Source organism: Sorghum bicolor, chromosome 1 (genome assembly GCF_000003195.3).
Source record: "Sorghum bicolor cultivar BTx623 chromosome 1, Sorghum_bicolor_NCBIv3, whole genome shotgun sequence".
In the NCBI taxonomy this organism is placed as follows: domain Eukaryota; kingdom Viridiplantae; phylum Streptophyta; class Magnoliopsida; order Poales; family Poaceae; genus Sorghum; species Sorghum bicolor.
The window spans coordinates 4,144,383-4,170,520 of NC_012870.2; the positions used below are offsets into that span (position 1 = coordinate 4,144,383).

Here is a 26,138-nt window from a genome sequence, read left to right on the forward strand (position 1 = left end):
CTCGGAATTACCGTTCTTATTCATTAATCATTAAACATGGATCTCAAATCTCTGCCAAGATTTGCTAAAAAAACAATACGATCCATAAGCCCTGCAAATGACCATCAATGATGATCTCATCAGGCTATGCCGAAAATAATGGTGTGCCCGGCCAGCTCGGCCTCTCCTGAACAAAATCAGGATTAGAGCGTCAGTAAGATCCACGGCACGGGGGGGCAGGGCACGCACATGCTTGATTGCTTGGCGCCACTAATCATCGCCGCTCATCGTGGGGGCGCATTTAATGCCCTAACGATCTTGCCAGTGCCAGCCAGATTAGCAACTGACAGTTGCTTAATAACTGAACAGAATCGCGTGCGTCGTCCGCTCTGCAACTGCAACGACGAACCAACAGCATGATGGATCGATCGTTTCGGAACTGAATCATGGATCGAGCGTGCTCCGTGATGGAAACCCTGGCGTCTCGGAATTCGTGAATTTAAAATTTTCACTCGTGTGAGCTGTTAGAACTGAAGAATCTGTAATTATTCAGAAGGCGACGTCGTTGGTGTTCTCGAGCCACTCGCGTGCCTCGCATCCACAGAAGATCGGCAGAAAGATCAGACAGACAGGTATGCCGAAACGAGGTGGTGACACGTGAATTCTGAATGGCGGATGAAAGTGAAACATCAACTAGTAGGATTACACTCTTTGGCATGCACAAATTAAACTAGAGGCCTCATCTGAATGAATTTCGTCTAAACAGAAGACATGGAGAAACGGGAGCAGTGAAACGCAATCAAATTGTCACCACTGTACATCTTGTTTGGAAATAAGAAAAGAATTCGTCGCTCCTGCACGACGTTGGCAGAGACTCCGGCACCGTCTCCGTCTCCGTCCGATGGGCTCTCAAGGTTCCGCGTTGGCGGCGGTGAGCACGGAGGGGTCGAGCGGCTGCGCGTGGTTGTGGTCGTTCTCGTAGGTGACGATCAGCATGGCGGCGTCGCTGCGGCACCGCTCCACGTGCTTCCTCGCCGGGCAGTCCTTCTTGCTGCTGCACCTGTAGTATCCCCTGCATATCAAATGTTCATCAGTACTCCTGCTCTCGTTCAGAATTTTTCAGTCGTACAAAACTGCAATTTTTCTGAATAATGATCAAAGAATGGCAGTGTAGCAGAGAGTAGCACAAACAAGATGGCATGGCAGATTAATGGACATTATAACTAATAAAGCAATGGCGTGAAGAGAACGAAATGGTCTCAAGATGCAACGCACCTTGGGTGAGGAGAGCCTTTGATGGGTTTCTGCCCATACTTCCTCCAAGAGTAGTTGTCCGCCGGGATGTCGGCGTTCTTGTCGCTGATCGCCGGCACCCTCACCACCCTCTTCTCCCTCGGCTTCCTGCATGCACAGATTTCCCATCATCCATTAGCCACCTTGCATTGCAACAAGGATAATGCAGATGGCTGCCACTCACTTCTTCTTCGGGCAATGGCATCTGACGCCGCCGCCGCCGTCCTCCACTCCCTTGCCGCACATCTTCTTCGCCGTGGCGGGCCTGGCGGCGGAGCTCGTCGCGGCGTCGGACATGCTGATCAGCTGACTGCTGATGGACGTGAAGAAGGACGTGGCCGCCGACGACGTGCACACCGAGTTGTTGTCGAAGCTGAAGCTGATCACCTCCTTCGCGGCGGGGGCGGCGCCACGGGGCAGCGGCACAGGGACCTCGATGTGGAACTGCTCGCCGCTCGGCGTCTGGTCGAACTGGAAGCTCTTCTGCTTCTTCGCCGCCTGCTGCTGTGGCGGTGGCTGGAACTGGGTGGTGGGCTGCAACTGGATGTGGGGGGTGCTGGTGCACGGATTGGGCGCGGCGACTTTCGGGCTGCTCTTCTGCACCGCCATGGCCGGCGACGAAGATGGAGGCACGCTGCAAGAGTTGTTTAACTCTAGCAGCGACGTCTCGAGGAACATGCTCCTGTCAAACTTCTTGGCCGGGGCCGGCGTCAGTGTCACGTTGCTGGCACAAGGTGGCGACACCAGCACCGCCGGCGCCACTACCTCCGCCTTTTGGCTTCTCATCGTCATCGGCTCCGCAGCGCTTCGCATCGTCATGCTAGCAAGCAGCGACGTCGTCGTCGTCGGCGGCGGCGGCGGAGGAGGAGGAGGAGAAGTAGCACTGACCAGCAGATGGCCGCCGTTGGTAGTGTGTCGCGGTGCCACTGCCAGCGACGGGTGGTACTCCAAGAGGCAGCTCGCATCGACGGGAGGCGCCGGTGGGCTCCTCTTGCCAGCAACCCTTGCTCTGGCATGGCCGAGCCTGTCGCTCAGGACGGCGACCACCTTGCCGAACCGGGCGACCGCCTCGTCGGTCTCCGCGGCCACGGGCAAAGGCCGGAACGCGTCGGCACCGGAGAGCGAGAGCACGGCGACGAGCTTCTTGCAGCTCTCCACGGCGGCCCGGTTGGCTTCCTCCACTACCTCCATGGCTTTCATCAGAAAACTTGCACCGCCGGCAAATCCGAGTGCTAGTAGGTAGCACACTGGTAGCCTCGATTGAATTACCCAGTGAGATTGCAACCACTAATCAATCTTAGATTTGCACATGAAATTTCTCCAGGTGCTATGTTATGACTATGATTGAGTGGAGAGGTAGAAAGGTTGCGAGAATTGCAGCAATGGTGGTGGCGTTGGAAAGAGTCTTTGCAAGATCTTTGTGTGATCTTAAACAGGGAGAGCAAGAGCATATGTGAGGAGGCAGTCTCATTGGGTCCTTCTCCTTCACTTGAGCAGGAAGTAATTCTGGTGAGTATATGATATTCCATTTGGGAGTGAGAGGTGGAGCACGATCGGAATAAAATTTTGCAAAGTCAACGAGGGTGATGATCAGGGCCGTCGGTAAGGTGGACGGCCCAGATGTCTTCTGATTATGTCCATTCTGAGTTATCAAACTCTATCTTCTTGCCTTTTGTTATCTTCTTTGCTTTTTTGTTTTGTTTTTATAAAAAAAAAACTGGTCAATCATCACGGGTGTAAACTAGAGCTGACAAAATGCTAAATAAATGATAGTTGATTGAAATGTAGCAACTTACTCAATGAAGACTTTGAATAATCATGTTGAATTTATATCTTGTCCTATTGTCCAGCTCAGGGTCTGAACGGGTCAACAATTGGACGTTGTGTGGTTACTGGAATTTGCATTTCATTATTGTTCACATTCAATGTGAATGTATGTCCCACAATAGCTGTTCAAGTCATCGGAAAAAAAAAACTGTTTAAGTCATCGGGGAAAAAAAAGCTAGCTGTCCAAGCACTACAACTTGACGTCGTAACATACACTACCGGAGAGATAGGTCTTGTTTAACTGAGGAAAAAATTTGGCTTTGGCTATTGTCGCATTTTCGTTTTTATTTAGTATTTATAGTCTAATTATAGATTAACTAGGCTCAAAAGATTCGTCTTACAAATTATAGACAAATTGTATAGTTAGTTATTTTTTATCTATATTTAATGCTTTATGCATGCGTCCAAAGATTCGATATGACGAGAAATCTTAAAAAAAATTAGAAACTAAGCAAGGCCATAATTTTGATAAGAAATGAACAGATAGTTTAATCAATTATAACCTTCTTTACCTACTCCACCTTCTAAAATACACAGTATTTTAGTTTGTCCTAATTAAATTTATTTAACTTTGATCAAAGTTTGTTGTGAAAATACGTTACATATTTTTGGAATATTCACCTTATTATTTTTTGAATAGAGAGTGCATGTCTAGCTTTTTAATGTGTAACCAAAAGAACAGTGATATGTAACTGATCCCTAAAATGGTTAAAAGTATTAGAATGATAATTTCTAAAAACTTTTGGGAGGTTGAGGGCAATTTCAGCCAAAATGGCATGCCATCATGACATGCCACACGCTGACCTCCCCCCCAATGCAACACAAAGTGGGGGTAGAGCTATATTAAGTATACTGAGTGTGGCTACATTCATGCAAAAGTTTTAAAAATATACATTGATACAATGGCGGATCGAGAAATGGATCAAGAGGGGGGCTAAATAATATAGGTTAATTTTTTTTCTCACTCAATCCAGTACACTAAGGTCTTGTTTAGTTCCAATTTGTTTTTGCAAAATAGGAATAGTAGCATTTTTTGTTTGTATTTGATAAATATTGTCCGATCATAGACTAACTATGTTCAAAAGATTCGTCTCACAAATTACAGGTAAATTATGTAATTAGTTATTTCTTTTATCTATATTTAGTGCTTCATGCATGTGCCGCAAGATTCGATGTGATGGGGAATCCGAGAAATTTTGCAAAATATTTTTGGAAACTAAATAAGACCTAATAGATATAGCTAAGATTGATAATTCAATATTGATTCAAAGTGTTAAAAGGCAAAGATTCATTAAATAAGCATAGAAAAATACCAAATACATGAAGTCTTTTGATAAAAAAAAACCTGTTACAAAAAATTTGAGCCCAAGAGGGGGGCTGCAGCCACCCCAGCCCCCCTCGTGCGTCCGCCAATGCATTGATAAGAACCAAATTTTTACCATACGTGCCTAATATACTTGCACAACAAAATGGCAAGAGCACCCCCTCAGATTTGCACTCCTATAGTTTGCGCTTCCTAAAGCACTACCTAACGCCATGCCTGCACCACACAACCGCTGCACGAGAGAGAGAGAGAGAGAGAGAGAGAGAGAGAGAGAGAGAGAGTAACATTTGCCACGATAACATCAAAAATGGTACAATCTCAATGAAGCTAAAGTTAGGAATGACATAAAAATGTTTACCTTCTAACTCATCACAATGTGTTATGTGCAAAAAGATTCATGAAACGAATCAATGACACCATCCATGAGTTGCTAGTATAACATTGTATAAAGCACATCTTGCAACATAAAAAAAAAGACCATGTTTGCAACACCATAATATGTTTTTTGTTGCAACATCTTATTTTTTTTGTCGCTTACATGGGAGATGACAAGGTCATCCATTGCAACATCCAAAACTCACTGATTGAGACATCCTAATGTCTTATATCGAAACGCAAAGAAACAAAAAACACAATATCGTAAAAATAGCTACTACAAGATATCTAATGGCACCTCCACCACGCACTTGCCTGAGTGATCGAGCTCGAGCTTGTCCACAACGATATGATTGATAGCACACACTTCACCAGTTGTCATCCTTGTTGCTTAGGAAGGCCTCGATCTATGACCATCCCCACCAACATATCACCAATTAGTAGTGGTGCCTAGTGGACATGGAGGAGTAGAGGTTGTGGGGTCAAGGGAGAGGGGTTTAGTAGGCATGGAATGTAGGGGCGGAGGAGGGAAGAACATAACAAATGCAATGGAGGGATGGCATCTAATGCGAAGATGCTACATGAGTTACTAGATCCAAGCTTATGAGCATCAAGTAGAGGAATGGAGAAGGGAAGGCAGGGGAGAGACACGCCATTGCGACCTTGCTTCTCTTGAGGAAGTCCATGGTGACAAGGTGCATCTCATGAGAGAGAGAGAGAGAGTAAGATGAGAGGGGGGAGAAAGCCAATGGATAGCAACGGTAAACAATAAATGATATAGAGAAATGGCAGTAAAGAACATGTGAAAGAGGTTTGTGTCACGTAAGTACGTAACATATAGGTAACCTATCATAACATCATATGATATTCGAGATTTCGTTCGAACGTCCAGTTGCTAGTGTTAGTGCATTACGGATCATAATCAGTCCATTACAAGTGCCATTTTGGAGCGTGTTTCCTTTCTGAAGTAGAGTACTACCTCCATTCCTTTTTACAGGGCGCACACACGTATCAAGATTCAAATTTTAAAAATCTTCGACCAACAATTTACTCTAACAACTTTAACTACTATAATACAAAGTTGATGTGGTTAGATTTGTAAGCAATTATACTATCCAATAATCATTAGTTTATAAACATAAACAATATAGTATAAAGTAAATAAATTGCCAAAATTGTAATTTAAAAAGAACATATCAGTTCATATTGTGTCTTATGAAATGAAACCGAGAAGTATGTTTTTAAGAGCATATAAGTTGACCGTTCACATTAAAATAAGTTTTTAGGATGCCCGTGCCTTTGTTAATTTAACCCTGGCTCCAGCGGAATCGCTTTTGGTAAAGGGGACGCGTAGCGTCTTATTGAGTGAAAACAAGAAGAAAAAAAAAGAGCCCAGTATATCTATATGTTGACTTGTTGAGTTGTGGTTGGTCCGTCACTAGTATTCATGTGGGCAGCACCTGTGGAGCCCATGCCTCTCGGTCTCAAGCTTGTCTACTGTCCACTCCAGCTCCATCTCGGAAGTCTCAATCGGTAGCTGGTCAGCGTCCAATTAGTTCTTACTGCCATGCATTTTGCACTTGGTCAACTGCTTGTGGACTAATCAAGCATTACCAACTTTTGCTCGGGGTATGCCGCATGCATTCCTTCGGTCATCCTTCTTGGCCATCATCTGCATGTGAGCATCCAAGCACCACCGCCACTGGTGATCGTCAATTCGTCGTGGCCATCGCACCAAATATTTGAATGGTAACTAGAGGCTCAAAAACAGATGCACAACTGTTTTCTTATAACTTTAATGCAATGATGGGCCAAAAAATTTAGACCCCATTGTACACTTAGGCACGTGACACCAAGATATCTGGTTTTTCTTATAAGGACCAAGTTTTTTTAGAATTCAGAGCTTTATTATATCGTGGAAGAATTACAATCTCCAGCAGCTAAGTCGATTAGCCTGTCCTGTATCCAATCTAACCAAAATAAGCAACGTTCAGTGCCTGAGACCATATGGGCACAGGTATGAGCCACTGAATTCGCTTCTCTACGAACCCACTCCACACGAAAATCATTAAAACTCTTCCCAAGCTCTGAAATATCGAAACACAGCCCTCCAATGGAGGATCTCATCGCTGCAGGGTCCTTGATCAATTTCATCAGGCCTTGGCAATCAAGCTCCAAAATCACCCGTTGGAAGCCCAACTCTACAGCCAATTCCAAGCCTTCCTTTGCAGCTAGCGCTTTAGCCGAGAGCACATCTTGCACTCCTTCAAACCACCTTGCTGCAGCTCCAATCACAGAACCTGAATGATCATGAATGACCACCCCCGATCTCACCGTACAGTCCTCCACAACAAAGGCAGCGTCAGTGTTGACCTTAGCCCAACCCTCTTCCGGTTTGGTTGAACACAAGCTAACTACCAATTCAATACACAATAACTTTGCATAGCAACACTTTTGAGCAAGCGACTACATATAACCAAATCGAGTAAGTTTTTTATTTATGACACAACCGGTGAAGACTGAAGAGGGTTATTAAAACTTTCTACCATAAGCCTAAGTGCTGCTGACCACGACCAAGTGGTTCGTTGGTTAATTTAATTTCTTTGGTTAACCTTGGGAGTTACCTCTCTCACTGGGCTAGTCCAGATCAGATGAGGGTGTCATAAACCGTGCCATATCTTTCGGATAGCCCTGGCCCATTGGGCCTTGGTCCATCCACGGCACGCGCATGGAAAGCAACAATGGGCCGTCTTGCATGCAGGCGGAGGCAAAGCTGTCTGCTGATCTGCTCTGGCTTGCCTTAGGCCTTGTTTAGTTCGTAAAAATTTTCGTTTTTGGCTACCGTAGCACTTTTGTTTTTAATTGACAAACATTGTCCAAACAAAGAGTAACTAGGCTCAAAAGATTTATCTCACAAATTACAGGTAAACTGTGCAATTAGTTTTTATTTTTATCTATATTTAATGCTCCATGCATGTGACCAAAGATTCGATGTGACGGGAATCTTGAAAATTTTTGCGAACTAAACAAGGCCTTACTCAAATCTGTTGATTTCCATCTCGAAGTCCGAATTGGCCTTGTTTTGTTTGGAAAAAAAAAGAGAAGAAAATTCCAGGATATTCCCCAGTTGAGGTGGGGCTTTATTTATTCCTCTCGTCCTTTTTTCGCGCGGCCGAAACGAAACGATCCTGATTGCCGTGGTGTGCGTTTTTCGGCGGTTTTTGGATCTGCTCTCCCGTCTGCTTTTATTCCGGAAATATTCCTCCTTGTCATTTCGATCCAGATCCTTTTTCCTTTCCATGCTGATTTGGGCAGTCAGGGCCTTGTTTACTTCCAAATTTTTTTACAAAATATGAATAGTGACACTTTCGTTTGTATTTGACAAATATTGTCCAATCATGGACTAATTAGGGTCAAAAGATTCGTCTCGTCAATTTCGACCAAACTGTACAATTAATTTTTATTTTCGTCTATATTTAATACTCCATGTATGCGTTTAAAGATTCGATGTGACGAGGAATCTGAAAAATTTTGTAAAATTTTCTGGGAACTAAACAAGGCCCAGGCAAAGGCACGTGCCATGTCACACTTTCTCGCGATCGCCCCGCGCGGCACGAGCACGACGTCCAATCCGGTTCCACCGGGACGACACGAGCCGGACCGGACGGAGCATGCCGACAGGCTAGGCGCGGTCGGGGAAGACGGCTTCGACGCGGGCGCGTCGCTGTTTCCCCGTGTCCGGAGTCGACACACATGCTGCGTTGCATGACAGGACACTGTTCAGGGAGCCGCGGCGATAGGCGTACACGTACACGCGAGGAGAGAGGCGATGTGAAGGCCGGCGGTTTTGGAACCAATGATTAGTCGTAGCCAAGGGCTTGTTGGCTTGAGTAAATCAGTAAATTTTTTTATAATAAACTAGTAAATAATAATTTCAATTATAGTTTTTTAGCCAAAAGTATAGACCAGGACTTGTTTTATATAGTATCAAAATTCTTCGTTACGGGATTAATGTAAATCTTCACTAATTTATGCAAACACATGAAATTGACTCAGCTTTGGGAGAGAGAGAGCCCAGAAACAGTCCAGCAAGGACAGTGTTTCTTTTTATGCATATGGCAACACCCATGATTATTTGCAGTTGGGAGATGGTTGTGCCACTCATGTCAGTAGATGCAAATCCATTTTCGTTTTAACAAATCAATTTTATTATGCGGATTCCTTATGCCGACGCTGCAGCAAATCGCTCGAAAAATGGCATTAAATAAGGCCGGAAGTGGTCAATTTTGGGCAATTAAAAATCAATCCCCAGACCTTTCCCCTCCCGGCGGCCCCCTCTCTCTTTCTCTCTCTCCTCCATTCAGATCCCCGCGATCGAAGAAGCCAGGCCAGGCCAGGCCAACAAGCGGCCAACCCAACACAGCTGCGCAAGCCACCGCACCAAATCCCACAGCCCGAGGCCCGATCCAGCTCCGCACCCCCCGCCGGCTGCTGCGGTTCGCCAGCGCCCCCGCTATGTCCACCTCCACCGCGTCGTGGTCGCGCTACGGCGCCGTCCCAACCTCCCCCCCTGCGCCGTCGCCGCAGCTCAGGCCGGAGGACGTCGCGGCCGCCGCGGGCGGCGAGGCTGCGCCCTCGTCGTCGGCGGCGGAGGCCGGGGTCGCCTTCTTCTCGCGCGCGCGGGCGTTCGCGGGGGCCGCGGCGGGCCGGCCGCGCGCGTGGCGGGAGGTGCTGGACCCGACGGCGTTCTCGCGCCCGGAGAGCTGCGGGGAGGCCCGCGCGCGGGCGCGACGGAACCTCGCCTACTTCCGCGCCAACTACGCGCTCGCCGCGCTCGTGCTCGTCTTCCTCGGCCTCGTCTACCGCCCGGTCTCCATGCTCGTGTTCCTGGCGCTCTTCGTCGCCTGGCTGGGGCTCTACTTCGGACGCGGCGACGGGGACCCGCTCGTGTGCCTAGGACGCGAGGTCGACGACCGCGTCGTGCTGGCCGTGCTCTCGGCGGCAACGGTCCTCGCCGTCGCGCTCACCCGCGCGGGGCTCAACCTCCTCGTCTCCCTCGTCGTCGCCGCCGCCGTCATCGGCGTGCACGCCGCCTTCAGGGTCAACTTCTACCTCGACGAGAGGGACGCCTTCGATGTCGCCGGCAACTCGTTCACGGATAGCGCATACGGCTACGCGCTCCCTAGATGATGATTGAGATACGGCGGGGCATTCAGCTGATGGGGTTGTTGATTGTGTTCTGCTCTTCTTGAGGCAAGCAGGGGATTCTTGGTGGTTCTGATTCATCCTCGGATTTTGCAAGGTGTCATGGGTGCCTGAATGTTCTTATCGTTTCGAGGTGTTATTGACTTCCTCTTCTAGTCTGCATTCTATGTATAGCGATTTTTGTGCTCAGTTTAAGAGAATTTTTTTACTTGGTTTTAAGTATTGAGTGCAGTTTAAGGGTGGAAATTATGTGATTGGTATGATTTGAATCTGTTTTTTTTTTTCTTTTGAGGAGAGAAATTGAAAAGTCACCCATCTCTGCTGACGCAGACTGTAAACAATCCACCCAACATTCCAACTGAACTAGGAATAAAAGGTTCTGACCTTACTTAACAAGATTAGATCAGAGCAAGAAAAGATGGCAATAGATCCTGACTGCATCTTTGCTTGAAAAGATGCCTAGAAAGTCATTGAAATTTCACATTCAATTAATGCCAATAGCTAACGTATTACTAGACGATAGCCCACAGAGTATTATACCACCAATGTCTTCAGTTACTCTACACAAAAGATTGTACCCTCAGTGACATAATAGTCACTGCCCACAAGATACTATACCACAAATGCTATGATTCTGTTTCTAAGCTTGTATACCCCAGAATTATCATTCTGTTTCTAAGCTTGTATACCCCAGAATCCTGTTGGTCCCGTTACTATAGTTGATGTTAAAAGGCCCTCCGTGTAGCCATCCCGGAATGGAGTTAAAGTCTTAAAGAGCCTTTTCTGCTCACAAAATGCTGGAAGTCCAGTGCTGATCGCCTGATCACATGCACCAGGACCAACCCAAAAATGGCGGGCGCGACAGGCAAGACAATCAGCACTTGCCGTCGATGGCTTCCTTGAGCTTCCTCCCGAGCGCGTAGGCAAGCGGAGGCGGCACGGCATTGCCGATCTGCCTGTGCTTGCACTGGATGCTGCCCGCGAAACGGTAGCTGTCAGGGAAGCCCTGCGTACAAAGAACATGTGAATAGGATTGGGATGTTTAAGAGACAATTTGCACATGAATGCTCTGAAGTTCTTCAAAAAGAAATGCTCTGAAGTCTAGTCTGCCTCTTGTTAAGTAATTCAAACAGTAATGCTAGAGCAGGCCAAAGATACTAAAAATGGACTGATTAAAACACTTAAATAATTGATTGATTACTGTTACTGAATTGCAGCAGCTATTGAGGAACCAATGATCTATATGGTACATGCGAAGGCAAATTACCTGAGACCTGGCACACTCACGAACAGTGACGATCCTGTCCTGCTCAGGGTGGAAGCACATGCCGACCTTGCCCATAGGCTGGGGATCGGTCACGGATGTGGGGAAGTTGCCCTCCCAGTCCAGCCTCCCATAGAGCCCTTTCCATTGATTGTGTCTTTTGGCAGTGTTGGGCAGGCACCAGGGTATAAGGTCCACCATTTGCCCAGTTGACAGCTTCACCTGTGTACTCGCATAAGCATTGGCAAATGGGGCATGGTTACCTAGAGCAAAGGTAGTATAAAACAACTACTGGTGGACAAAGGAGCAGGCTGTGGTTACCTTCTCATCCGGTAGCTCATGCCAGTCGCAGCCAGGTCGCTTTGGAATGTGCTTGCACCTGATGAGATTCAGCTCGTTCATCTCCTTGGATATGTGGTCATTCAGCAACACGGTGCTGTCTCTGATCTTCTTCTGGAACCATGACACTGGTTCACTCCCATACTGCACCATAGGAAGGAGTAAATCCAGCTGATACTACCAGCCAAGGGCACCAACAGAAGAAAGCGACTGGAGATTAAGTTGCAGTGACACTGACACATACCTGTATTGTTGGCTTGCTGGCGCCATTTTCCACGGGTGGGAGATCCCCAACTGTATCTCTAACTGTTATTGACCGGAAAGGTGCCCCTGCGGCAGTGCTCCTGACAGCTGCATAGTGTTTGCCATCAGGGAGGTTTATTTTCAGTTCAGGGCTAGCGAAGACGTGCATTGGTTCAGGCCACTCCGGAAGGGTCTCTCCAGGTGCAGCAGCCCAGATGAATGCCCTTTTCCTGGACTGTGCGACACCATAAGCACCTGCCTCTAGAATGCCGAATCGAACCTGAGAACATGTAAACGAAAAGGTAACAAAATTTAGTGTTGGACGAAAAGCTAGAATGCAAGAACAACTTAGTAGAAAGGTACAGTAAGCACCTGGTATCCCATCTCCAGCAGTGATGCCAGTGTTAATCTGAAGGTCTGGCCTTTGTTGAATGAAACGAAGTTCCTGACGTTTTCTAAGAGAAAGAATCTTGGGCGGAAATAATCTGCAAAAGAGAGGAATGCTAGGACCATCTCACACTGAACCTTGCTCCAGGGACTTCGATTGAATCTGTTCATCCCAGAAAAACCCTGCAAAAAGGATGCATATGGAAAGTTATGCAATTGGTTTAGAGTATCGAAAACAAGCATAAAATGTTTCCTAGTCAGAGAAAAACAACTGACCTGACATGGAGGTCCGCCATTTATGAAGTCTACTTCGCCAGGCACAGGAAGATTCTTAATCTTCTCATCAGAAAGTTTTGATGATCGTTCAGCAGCCTCAGAAGTACAGATGCAATCATCAGCATCACCACACTTATCCATTACTGCCCTGCAAGACAATACTCAGAAATGAGTGGAAGGTGCGGTGCATGAATAAGCATATCCATGATAAACAATGGTCATACTTCAAAATAACATTGCAGTTCTCCACAAATACTGCTGCTTCTGGGTGATTTTCACCAAATGCTTCCCCAGCAGGCTCTTCATATTCAATTGCCCATTTTGTTTTTGACGCACCTGCAGAATTGTATGATCAGAAAGTGAAACAGCTGTGGCAATCAAGGTGTTCCCATCAACCCGTATAGAATCTGCAGGACAAGTACATACCAGCTATCTGCAATCCTTCAGATAAACCACCACAGCCAGCAAAAATATCAAGGGTTGCAAGAGAGTTGTCTGACGACATATCCTTTTTATCTGAACCATCTAGCTCATCATCACAAATTTGCTTTCCTTTATTCTTCTTGGAAGCAGAAGGTGCCCTCCTTATCAATGACATAAGTTTAGCACTGGGTGGAAGCTGGTTCAAGATCATGCAAATGTAAGCTCAGTTAATCATCTAAAGAAATTTCTCAGGAAAACAATCTAACCAACTGAGAAATGAAAGGTGAAATTCAGAATGTCTGACCTGTTTCAGGGCTCCAGTAACAGGATCAAACAAAAGTTCACAGTAAAATACATGCTCAACTATCACTGGAAGATTTGAATTTGGAAGGTCGTCCTTCATCCTAACTTCACATTTTCCTTCTATCATTGTCACTGGCACACTCATGGTATCTTCACTGTAGTATACCTGGATCGAATGACAGAATGCAAGCATTAAATCCCAAGTGACAACAGAAAAAAGGGAAGTGTGAGTGGTAAGTCACAAGCTCATATACAGCATTTAAAGAAGAATGATGCATTGATTAGACAGAACAAGCGAACCTCTCTTATATCTGACGTATAGGCTTTTGTTGATGATATGTCATCCGGCCTGTAAAACCTTCTTACATTGATCTTTGTTGATTCTGGATGCGCTTTGTTAGATCCATCAGGAGCATCGATACTCAATACATGGCAAACAACATAAGGCTTTAGGCCCACGTTTCTTCCAGCCTTGTAGGTCTCATAGCCCTCCCCTTGGGAGAAAAAATCAGGCCTAATATACAGGAAGTCATGAACATTGTATCTAATATTCTTGAAGACAAAACCGGTCCCTGAAAGTATCTTGAATTCATCACCAGCTTGGTTTCTCTCCTCACAGGAGCTACAGGAACCAGTTCCAGTGCCGAGTTTATCATGAGGGATGGAGAAGAAGCCACCTTTCTTTGGCAAGTATAAGCTTTTGCAAAAATATTCCACAGGTAGACCCTTCCTCTTCCTCGCCTCTGCCTTCTCCCCTTCAATACTATTAACTTCTGAATTCTCTTTTCTGTATTTGTGACCCCATGGAATCAACTGTACATTGACAGTCACCAATTCTTTGATGTCACCTAATTCGAATTCTTGACAATCATTAGTCAAGAAAACCTCCCTTTCATTTGCAGCATTGCCAAGAACAGTCTGAACACCTTTTTGCAGAATTCTTCCATGGATTTTTTTTGTACCATCATGTTTCTCATACATGTACTCAACAAAACACATGATGGCTTCTCCTGAATCATCTTCCAATGAGACTGATTGACCAACACCAATACTAAGATCTTGAAATGTAACACATTTGTATAGAAATTCACCAGACACTGTTTTTCCAGCTATCTGCCCTTTCCACCTAGCTTCCTTGCAAGACTTCAATGACTTACTAGATCGTGTTGATGGTGGGGTCTTCACAGCCTGCTCCATTTCAATATTTAGATCCTCTTCAATATCATCATCATCTTCATTTTCTTCTAGCTCTTCATCGATTTCCTTTTGCGCATTTCCGTCTCCTTCCTTTGTATCCTCTGGAAAGTGTGTGGCATAATAATCACCCCATATCTTGCTGATGAATCTTGTAGTTGTTGCACGCATAAGCTTCTTTCTTAATATTGGACCCATTTTTGCACTTGGGTTCAGATTCTCGCCTTTCATTGCTTGAGATTTTTTCTTCATCACCAGCTTTGTGTGTCTTCTTTCTTCCATCTTCAGTGTAAGGCCTGTGACAAAGGCACTCCGTTGGATTGACACATCTGGAAAATCTGCAAACTGCTGAAGTATTATTTGTCCATGTACCACAACATATCTTTCAACAAGAGTTGTATTTGATGATATAAATGCAGGGTGCACACTGTCAAATTCTGCTACTCTTTTAATCACTTCGGCAAAAGAAAGCTTTGAGGCGCGACTTTGTTCTTTTAAAAGAGTGAGGATGCTAACAGCCAGCCTTGCTGTTTTCAGCACCGGCTCACACCATGGTGCATATTGTTTTGTTGGCTGGCGTAATTTGTACCTGGAAAAATGATATTAATAATAACATATTAGTTCGAAGGCTAAATAGAAAGTAACTGCAATATGCCAAGCTTAAAATAAAGTGTATAATTTAAGGGCAGAGCTGTTCTTTTAATAACAAAAAAAATAGCATTTGATTTTAGACAGTGAATAATATACAATGTAATGGAGCTGTCAGGAACTCAGGATATTTACCAAGCCACATCAGTTCGAATGATTACGCAGATCATTGAACCACCAAATTCAATAACCCACTCCTTGATTGGGCTCAGATAAATTGGAATTCCCAGATCTTGGTTTGATTTACTTGAGGAAGAAGATAGCTGCATTGACTCAGCAGTTGAACAGCAACTACCATCATCGTCTCTCATAAAACCTGATCCAAAGATCACTGTATCATTTTCAGCATCCGATTTCATAGGGATGAGCTCCAATGGAATGAGTCTGGAATCTGAATTATATAGAGCCCAGTTGTTCAGGATTCTCACTGGCATATCATCAGAAAAGATGCCAATGTCACTATCAAATATGTATTCATCCATTTCTTGATTGTATGATTTATAGTAAGCTGGCAATGGATAGTCATTTGCAATCTCAGTTTCACTAATTTTGATGTATACATTTTTCTGTGAAGTTCCACGCTTGCCTCTCTGCTTCATCATCTTCCACTCTTCCTCTTCCTGCAATAGTCTTGCTAATTTCTCATCATCATTATCACCTACTCCCATATGCTGTTCATCCTTTATCTTCAGAGCTCCATTTGAAGGCATAGCTGAGAACTTGTTGAATTTTACTCTAGACTGACTTTCTTCTCTTAATGCAACAAGAACAGGGAGTGTGCCCAAGATCTCATCATTGCTGGCTGCCATCTTATCTAACCCAACAAGTTGGTTGTATATGAACTCACCATTGGAGATCACAAAGTCCTTGCTCATTGTTCCACCAGATTTTCTGTTTGAATTAATGGAACGGACAACACTGGCCAGCAACTCTTCCAGGTCCAACTGAGGATTTCCGCCAACTGATTTGGCTATCTTCATGTAAACTTCAACACAGACTCGAGCCTTCTCACTGAAGTGGTCAAAATAAGATCTGTAACTGCTTGCCGGCTTCACACATTTGTAATCAGCTATTTCTGTTGAAATCCAAATTACTGCAGTACCTTCATTGTAGCCAGAAATTATCCACTCCTTGATCCTCCCAAACCCTAAACACCGCACACCCTTTTCCCTGTCCTTTTCCAGACCATCGTCCAAAGGCATGATAAGAGCTGTTATGAAAATATCATCAACTTCAGACATTTCAAAAGGTTGTAGATTACCATCTGCATCATGCAAGGAGAAATCAATGAGTTTTCTGGAAGGCCGGCGGTCTTCAGGTTCTGTTTTTGTCAACCTAACAGCTTCTATTTCCTCCTCTTCCACCCTACTTTCCTTGATTGTGATAATTAAATCTTCCTCGGATAAGCCCATTTCTTTCTCTTTGAAGTTAGAACAGGCAGCTGCCCTCTTTGGTCTCTTGCGGACAACAGGCTCATCAGTGGTGTCATTGCTATCTGTTTTAGCCTCATGTTCAGTCACTATTTCTTCATTCTCAATGGAATATTCCCCATTCTGCAGCTTTGCTTTGTGCTTCTTTGTTCCTGAAATCCAGAAGAGCAACAAACATGCTAAAATAACTGAATGCAAAGGCAGGGATGTGATGAACAAAGGGGTTCAGATAAGGAGTTTGATCAACAGAATCGTATTTAATACTGATACGTAATAACATTCAAATATGTGCAGAAAGCAAAAGCTCAATTCTGGATCACACCAAAAGATGCACCATGTTGAATTCATGCATTACATGCAATCATACTAGGCATGCCCAGCCTGGCTAATGAACATGAGTGCATATGCAGGCATTCCAAGATAACTAGAACTGCAGGTTTCAGGCAAGATGATGAAGTTAGAAAAGACAGGATCTGATCCGTTTTATATGCTATACTAGTTTGATTGTAGATTGGTAAATCACTAACTGCCAGTGTTTTCTGGTCGTCCGATTAATCGTCCTTATCGGTCTGTAGCACTTGATTAGGGCCTCCGATTCGATTAGAGTGATCAGAAACCTGATCGTCCGATTAATCGTCGATTAATCACGATTAATCGTCCGATCAGGCCTCCTGACTTATCAGAGTTGACTGGCAGATGGTCTGCTTTTGGCCTAGGATATATTTAATTGGGTCAGGCCCATTAGGGTTTTCCTTATAACTTCACCCCACTCTCTTCTCAGTCCTCACTCCCACTCAAGCCGTCAGCTACTGAGCTGCTGCTCCTGCTCGTGCTGCTTGCTTGCTGCTTCCTCCTCCCTCTTTCCTGCTGCCTGCTGCTTCCTCCTCCCTCTTCCCTGCTACCTGCTTCTTCCTCCCCATTCCAGCTCCAATCCAAGTAGCCCGCTGCTGCTTGCTTCCTCCTCACTCTTCCCTGCTGCCTGCTTCTTCCTCCCCCTTGACCTTGATGCTTGATGTCCATATATAAATATATGGAGTCAAATCCCATAGGTAAGTAGCCAACTAACTAAAAATATAGTCTTGATGCTTGATGTGTACTATATAAATATATAGTATATGGTATATATACCATACATATACGATATGTACTTATATAGTCCTGCTTTATGCTGGACGATTAGACCGATCAGGAGTCGATTAATCGTTCTGATCGTCGATTAATCGTCCTGATCATCCTAATCGGTGCCAGACCGATTAGAAACGATAAGCCGATCAGAAAACATTGCTAACTGCAGTGTAGATACTGGACACTGCATGTTTACAGAGAACAAGTTGTTCAGTTGGCCTTTTAACCATTCATATAAAGACCCCATATAACTGCATGTTCTGAAACAAGTATGGTTCTAAACTCCAAAGATTATTATAATTAAAGAAGCTGGTGCCACTGACGCCTCATAAACAATAATCCCAATGCATGCAATTAAGAAATAGTGAATATACAGTTAAATTTGATACTTCAAAAGGTTCTCTTTGAGTAGTGTTTTAACTTACTACTGCTCACTCTAACCCCGCCCATGTACAGCAAAGACTATACATGCTATGGTGCCTTTCATCGACTTTGAGGCAAAATAAAGTTGGCTAAGATTACAATACCAAACCAAAAGCAAAACATCGATATGAAAGAGTCAGCAACGCAATTTAAAAAGTTTCACAAATAAATGCAAAAGAAATACCTTGACTAAAGCAATGCACGCTTTGCCTCCTCAACATTGACATGAGCTCAAGCTATGGCAAAGTGTGATAGAGAAAGGAGGCAGCGTGAATGATAGTGAGGGAGACAATGGTGAGAAGAGAGGTGGCGGCAGCTGCGGTGGAAAGGACAGAGGAAGGAAGAGCCGAAGTTGGGTGCTAGCGATTCGTTTCATTTGGTTGCGGTTCCATGATGACCTAAATGTAATGACATATTTGATGAAATTTGTATAAAGGCATATTGGGTTTTCCCCTTTGTTTAAAGAACTAAATTTGACACTTCTCTAATTCATATCAATACATATAAAAATCAGACACGTCCTAGTATCAAATATGTATCACAGTACAACATGGCATAAAATTGGATTATTGAGGTAGCCTAGCCGGCATATATCAGTTTTTCCAACCTTTAATGCATCAGTAGAAATAATTGCGCCAAAGTTCATAGCCTCATATGGCGCACTATAGAGAATTTATTGAAAAGGAAATTTGCTATATTGCAGCTACAAGGCATTTGGAAACAAGACCTGTAGCTGTAGCAGCACCAGAGCGTTGATGTTTTGCCATAACACCCCTGTAAAGTTCAGAATCAAGTAAATATGTCAACTAACATTTCCAAAAACAAATGTAAGAATCAAATAGCAAGCTAGATTTTAGTAATTAAATCAGGAAACAAACACAAGAGAAAACCAAAACTACACTACACTCAAAGCATGACAACGCAACATCGCAACTTCAGTGAATATTTTGTCGTTTGAGAATTTGACCTAAACTACTACCTTGTACACACAACTGTAGCATATAGATTTAGTTTGAGATATTCAAGAGCAAAAGCAAGTGCATAGTATATCTCTGTTACTCCATTTGGAAACATACAATGTTTTAAATTTGGCACGACAAACTTGCTCAACTTGTACTATCAAAATCACTGTTACTATTTAGATTTGACGTGAAAATAATACAACTATCTAAAAACTGCCACATATTCTTGAACACAGGGAGTACCTTGTGCTGTAATGAGACTATAAAATACTCCCTCCATTCCAAATTATAAAGACGCTTTGACTTTTCTATAAGTAGCTTTTACTATGCGCTTAGATATACACTATCTAGATACATGATAAAAGCAATGTATCTAAAATAGCCAAAACATCTTATTAGGCCCTGTTTAGTTTTCTAACCAAAAAATTTTCATCCATCACATCGAATCTTTGGACACATGCATGAAACATTAAATGTAGATAAAAAAAATAAACTACTCCCTCCGTCCCTGAAAGCTTCAATTCCTAGAATCCGTGTCAGTCAAACTTGTTTAACTTTGACCAACTTTATGAAAAGAGCATCAATATGTATAACATAAAATGAGTATCTTATGAAAATATATTCAATGATAAATCTAATGGTATTAATTTGGTATTATAAATCTTAGTGTTTTTTTCTATAAATTGGGTCAAAGTTTTAAAAAATTGACTTAAGACAACTCTAGAAATTGCAACTTTCAGAGACGGAGGGAGTAATTACACGGTTTGGTTGAAAATTATGAGACGAATCTTTTAAGCCTAGTTAGTCCATAATTAGCGTTAAGTGCTACAGTAACTCACATGTGCTAATGACAAATTAATTATACTTAATAGATTTGTCTTGTAGTTTCTATGTAATTTGTTCTTTTATTAGTATCTAGAAACCCCTCCCGACATCCTTCCAACACATCCGATGTGACCCCCAAAAATTCATCTCCAATCTAAACAGGGCCTTATTTGAAACAAAGAGAGCTATTGGTAAGTGTGCCTTTCAATTCAATCATGTTAAAATGTAGAGTAAGAAAACACATCAACACCACAGAACTAGACTACAATGGAATATACACCCGCTCATTCACTAAATATGATACCATGAGATAATTTGTGAGAATTGGTTCATTCGTAAAGTACGGCAGGACCATAGCTATCATGAGCATTTCATTACTAGATCAGACAAAGCTACTAAGGAACATTGAAGAGGCAGCCTACTTCTTGTGAATTACACTACCCGTGAAGTGGAACCGCAAAACCAGATACAAGTACAATTAGCAAATAGCAACTCGACCAGACCAAAAGAAGCATGCACATGTAACTCTTCACTGATTTCACAACAAAGTTTATAGCTACCACCAGCATCAATTCAGTAGCTACTTATACATTTATTTTAACAAAATTAAGCAACTGCTTCATAAAACCTACAAAGGTTGTTAATTAAATTCCAGTCATAATCACGTGAGAAAAGATATACCAGCACGATGAGCAGAATCCCCGGAGCAGGTCACCTTTCCATCACCGAATTCGCGGTTCCTGTATGACAAAGTAACCAAATATGACCGTTTAAAGCGGAAGCCATAAAAATAAGAAAAATACACGCCACATCCTGACGCAAATATAAATCGCCTGACGCCTGCAAGCAGCGGCACGATCAAGACGAGAAAACTATACCACAGTTGGAAACAACCAAGGCAACCAACGCACGCGACTCCACAACAGCATCAAGCAGTGAAACGAAGCCCCAAATCCCCAACGCTCGCCCTTCAGACGAGATCCCACGCACGCAGTGGAAGTCACACCGAGTCAGAGCTCGGAAGCAAACGGAGGGAGATTTTTTCCTATAAAAAGGAAAACCCCAGTACCCCACTAGAAACCACAGATGAGAGCTAGCTACAGATTACACAAGGCACGCGGCGAACTTCTGGGCGCCGCAGCAGGCGACCGGCGGACCGATCCCGGAGAACTCCTCCGATCGGTGAAACGTGACACTCCCACCCATCCATGGAAGGAAAACCGCGCCCAAAACCCTCTCCCAGGTAGTAGTAGTACTACTACTACTACTACTGCTACATTTGGGGTGGTAGTAAAAACGAAGCGAGCAGCGACGCCAACGCGCTCACCGACGAAGGGACGAAGAGCGGCGGGGTGCGTCGGAGGCGGGTGCGTCGGAGGCCGTGCGCGGGCGGACGCGGCTTGGAGAATGGAGAGGCGAAGCGTGTATGAGAAGGAGAAGTGGGAGTGGAGAGAAGACGGGGGAGTGGTGAGGTAATAATGGAGGACAGAGGAGGTATGCGAGCCGACGCTGGGGGTTTTGGGTTTTAAGCGGAGGCGATGGCTGGTGGGGGGGCATTTTTGGCGGGCGTAGGCGGGTGACCCCAAATTTTCAGGTTCGATTTCGGGAAACGGTCTTTGCAAATGAGAATAGAGTTGGACTTTCTTTCTAAGGAAAAAATAAATCGTCTTTTGTTGGGGCAAAAAGATGCTAGAGGTATCTGTTTTAAACAAAAAGATGGTTTGATCACTAAAAAAGGTACTATTTGGCAAATATGACAAATATTTGAGTGAATCAAACGCCAGTCCACGCTGACATGTTGACCTGAGTAGCCATGTAAGCAAAAAGCGGTAAAGATGTGGCAATATCTTCTCTCTTATATTAAATTTTTTTAAAGTGTTGGCCCTTTCGAAGTTACCAAAACATATACACCGGTAAATTATTTACATTGTATTCTAATGCGCACAAGGAAACCAGTCAATAGTCATGTGTTTGTAACACATATTCCCTCTACTCCAACAATGTTTTCTCTCATAATAAATCAGCAAATAGTATTTTCAACTATGACTTTTCAGATCAACAAACAAGCTTAATAAGAACATTTTTAACCTATACACTGCCTAGATGCTACTAAAATGTTGTTGGCTTTGCTTCTTCCAAAGTGCAAGTATTATATATTGGTACTACTCATAAAGGGGTATATATGTAATTTCATAGTAGCTTTGGTCTTCCTCCACAAATCCTGTGGGGGTATAAACCCCTATACCCTTACGGCTAGACTTGGGCCAGGAGGCTTGGCCCATTACGAGACAAGCTCAAGGCTTGATCCGACAGCTTGGAGTTTCGCGCAAGGAAACAAGATGTGGAGATCAAGCAGGATTCTAGTCGGTTAGAATAGGAATTGATATCGAACTATCTATGGCAATTGTAACCGACTAGGATTAGTTTCCAGATCTGTAACCCTGCCCTCCGGACTATATAAGGAGGGGCAAGGGACCCCCCTAAGACACATTATTCTCTCAACACAAATCAATACAATCAGACGCGGGACGTAGGTATTACGCCAACTCGGCGGCCGAACCTGGATAAAAAGCTTGTCCGTGTCTTGCGTCACTATCGAGTTCGTAGTTTGCGCACCGTCTACCGATAAACTACTACCGTGGGTATACCCCAAGGTAGACTGCCGACCAGCTTTCGTCAACAGTGGCGCACCAGGTAGGGGGTGTGCGTGCAACTTCTCCGGCGAACAAGATGGTCACAATCCCAGCTTCCGCGGTCGTGCCTGAAGGCCTCACGTTCACCGTCGGCCAGATCACGTGGACGACGCGCGGCGTTGGTCTCACGACCACGGTTTCGGAAGGAACCCAGATCCAATCTGGGATCACGTCGGCCCCGACCACTCGGGTGACGGCACCAAGCGCCCGACCACCGCTCCCGCTCTACAAGGGAAAGAAGATCGACTGCTCGAACCTTCTCCAAGCACTTGATCGCGCCGATTCCAAGCTACTTGAAGCTTCCCAACTAGTAGATGGAATCTTGCGCCAGCCTGATCAAGCCGCCCCAACGGATTTTTTCAAATCCCACCGGCCAACTCATGTCGTTACACACGAACGGCTGGGAACGTCTCTGACGATAACCTTAACTCCCTCAGGACGATCCGTCAAGCTCAAGGCTAACCCGGAGGAAGATTATCCTTGCGGTCTGAACAACTCGGCCTCTCTCTACTCACGGCACATCCAATCCCTTTTCAACAAGGCGGGTTGGCTGCCAAAGTGGAACGGTCGACCTGCTCGTCACTACGTCAACATGGTGACGATCCGAGAACTACGGGATGGCCAGGCTTCCAGCACAAATTCGAGCACTGGTTCCGTCCCCACCGAAGTTATAAACTCCGAAGACGAGGACTACAACCTGGATTTGCCTTCACATCCTCCGGACTTCTCTCGTTTCCCGGTCTTCCCACCCCGGCGAGGAGACATTGTTTTTAATGTCAGCGCCGACGAGCCGGTCGTTGATGGAGAAACATACGAGCAGAGGCAGCTCCGCGAGCAGCGTAACGCCGATCGCACCCGACGACGCGCGGACGAGGAACGCCAAATCCCGCCACATAATCTCAGCGACGCTTTCGACATGGTCGGGGATCAACCAGTTTATAAAACGCCAAGCGCCAACGTGGCTGTCGCCATGGCTAATTTAGATCGGCTCCCTGATACTCCCGAGTGCCAGGGGTCCAAACCAGTGTCCGAGCACACCTGATCGCCGCGATGGGACAGACAGCCACTCTGCTCAAAAGAGTCCAGGCCGTCTCCCATACAGAAGCCACCTCCGACCAGACTCATCGTAGCCGGACCTCACCGCAGCCCAGCAGACACCACCGCAGCCGTTCCCCCGACAACCACCGAAAAGATTCACGGCGTGACGACGGCGGTCGGGATGCTGGCGGTCACCGCGAGCAGAATCGCAGGCGTGGTCAAGAAGTAAACCAGTACAGGGATCTTCGGTATAACATCCCTCCCAAAGACGCCCGGAACCGCATCGACAGGCGCGCCACGGAGAGAGCAGTCCACGAAAACCTGCGCCGTATCGAGTATGATGCAACGCACGGCCCACCGGGCCCGAGGCAGTTCTCCTCACACCTCCGCCAGGTCGTGTGGCCCCGCAATTTCAAGCTCGAGAAACTCAAAAAATACGACGACAAGGAAAATCCAGAGAACTGGATCACTCTCTACGAAATCGCCGTCCGATCAGCAGCAGGAGACGAGCACGTCATGGCCAACTACTTCCCAGTAGTCCTCGACCAGGCTGGTCATCAGTGGCTCCTTGGCCTGCCCGAGGACTCCTTCGACTCTTAGGAAGAGCTACGCCACGCTTTCATCGGCAACTTTATCGCCACATGCGAGCAGCCTGGAAACAAGTACGACCTCGAAAGGATAAGGGACAGAAAAAATGAACCTCTGCGCGATTACATCCGACGATTCTCGGATATGCGCCTTAAGATCCCGAAGATTTTCCACGACGAGGCCATCTCTGCTTTCATCAAAGGCCTGCGCTTCCATGAAGCACTGAGGAACAAGCTGTTGCGCAAAAGGCCAACAACGATGGCCGAGCTCCTCGCCACGGCTAAAAATTACGCCGATGCCGACGACGCAGAAAAACTAATCCGGGACGATGCGAGAGGACCCGACCAGCCTCCTCGGCGAGATGATAGTCGCGGTCGTTTCGACAACAGGAACCACCGCCGCCCCGACAACCGCGATCACAGAGAAGGTTGGGATAGGCGGCGCGACAATCGCGACGATTTCAGAGGACGACCACGACCACGAAGTGAATACAGTCAAGCGTCCCAACGGGCGACGGGACTACCAATAAGACTATAACAAAACGTTGAAGGGACCGTGCCAACTGCATCCAAAATCCAATCATACCATGGAAGAGTGCCGCGTCCTCAAAAATATCTATACGCGGCGGGCCGCCCAAGACGACTCCGCCAAGAAAAATGGAAAACGAGACGGGCACGACCACGAAGATGAGGACGAGGACCAAGATAGGGACCCACGACACCAATATGTCAGTCCCACTGACGTAGTCCACTCCATCTTCGGGGGCAAGGTCTCCATTGAATCTAAGCGAGAAAGAAAACTATTAAAGAGAGCCTACCTCAACATAGACAGCACGGACGGCTGTTGACGGTCCTTAATACTCACATTTAACCATCAACTAATCATGGAAAAAGACTTATATGCAGCCAACACCTAGACTTAGGGTTTTATCTGACAGAATTCCACGAGTTTTGGTGTTTGTCTATTTCTGCAGGGGGTTATCAGGAAATATGAATGAAAGGCCCACACGTCAGGTTTACATAGAGATATTAACGTGCCGTGTAATTTTCTACCATCTAGAAGACTCCAGAAGCCACGAGAACGAACGGGAGGCCGATCGGGCCTGGGGGCAGGGCGCCCGCCCAAGTCCCTTGGGTGCCCGCCCAGCTACAGTAACCAATCAGCTTCAACTTCGCGGATCGTGCTCCACCGACCTAAGGGACCAAGGAAAACCGTGCGATTAATGTCGGTTTGATCCGACGGCCCAGATTCATCTGAAAAGACTATATAAGCAAGGCCCCCTGGCCCCTGGAGATCATACCTCTTCTACAGAATCAAAGCTAGGGTTTCAATTCCTCATCCAAGTAGAGAGGATCCCTCTAGTTCTTCTAGTTCTACCTCTAGTTCATCTAGATCTAGTTCTAGTTCATCTAGTTCTAGTTCTAGTTCCTCTAGTTCTAGTTCTAGTTAGTTCTAGTTGTAATTTAGAAAATAGGGAGAGAGAAGAGGAGAGCGGAGGAGGAGCCGGATCTGTCGGATCTTCCTCAACATTATACTTTTGCAGCATCTGGTTCGTTCTTCATCGTTCTCCAGGTTCTTCAATTCATAATTCCTGAGTTCTTTAATTACTTTTATTTACATTCAAGTTATTTATTGGATTCCCGCTTGCATCAAGTGCTCTAGTCTTTATAACGCTAGAGTAGTAATTAATAGATTAGACGTGGTGTTTAGTCTTGCGATTACCTGGAATTGCACCCAATCCTGCGGATTGTTGTGGTAGCCTTAGGGTAGTGACAGCCCTAACAGTCGACGTATTCCACCACGTTCGGATCGGTGTTTGTAGGACCGTAGTCAGACCTTCCTAGCCCCCTTCTCATCTCTTTCTGTGGTTAGTGCTCTGATGTCCCGATATAGATAATCTTGAAGTAATTCTTGATTCTTAGATCAACTAGAGAACTCTCAGGAAACTTCCTCTCTTCCCACCAAAAACAATTA

The 26,138-nt window shown here is 45.2% G+C and overlaps 3 protein-coding genes across 3 annotated transcripts; 1 reads left to right on the forward strand and 2 right to left on the reverse strand.

Annotated features, from left to right (window-relative positions):
• On the reverse strand, positions 555 to 2,786 carry LOC8061162 (protein WRKY1). Its single transcript, XM_021463083.1, has 3 exons — positions 1,457 to 2,786; positions 1,255 to 1,380; positions 555 to 1,051 (listed from the first exon to the last, which is right to left on the reverse strand). Exons 1-3 carry the CDS (start codon positions 2,470 to 2,472, stop codon positions 889 to 891), a joined length of 1,305 nt encoding a protein of 434 aa, XP_021318758.1. The 5' UTR covers positions 2,473 to 2,786; the 3' UTR covers positions 555 to 888.
• Positions 9,102 to 10,222, forward strand: LOC8081250 (PRA1 family protein E). Its single transcript, XM_002463688.2, has one exon. The coding sequence runs from the start codon at positions 9,314 to 9,316 to the stop codon at positions 9,986 to 9,988; it is 675 nt and encodes a 224-aa protein (XP_002463733.1). The 5' UTR covers positions 9,102 to 9,313; the 3' UTR covers positions 9,989 to 10,222.
• LOC8061163 (DNA (cytosine-5)-methyltransferase 1A) lies at positions 10,429 to 20,587 on the reverse strand. Its single transcript, XM_002466245.2, has 13 exons — positions 20,527 to 20,587; positions 18,786 to 18,832; positions 15,216 to 16,662; positions 13,539 to 15,021; positions 13,240 to 13,404; positions 12,939 to 13,131; positions 12,737 to 12,848; positions 12,513 to 12,660; positions 12,222 to 12,419; positions 11,851 to 12,129; positions 11,589 to 11,750; positions 11,271 to 11,489; positions 10,429 to 11,009 (listed from the first exon to the last, which is right to left on the reverse strand). Exons 2-13 carry the CDS (start codon positions 18,823 to 18,825, stop codon positions 10,878 to 10,880), a joined length of 4,578 nt encoding a protein of 1,525 aa, XP_002466290.2. The 5' UTR covers positions 18,826 to 18,832; positions 20,527 to 20,587; the 3' UTR covers positions 10,429 to 10,877.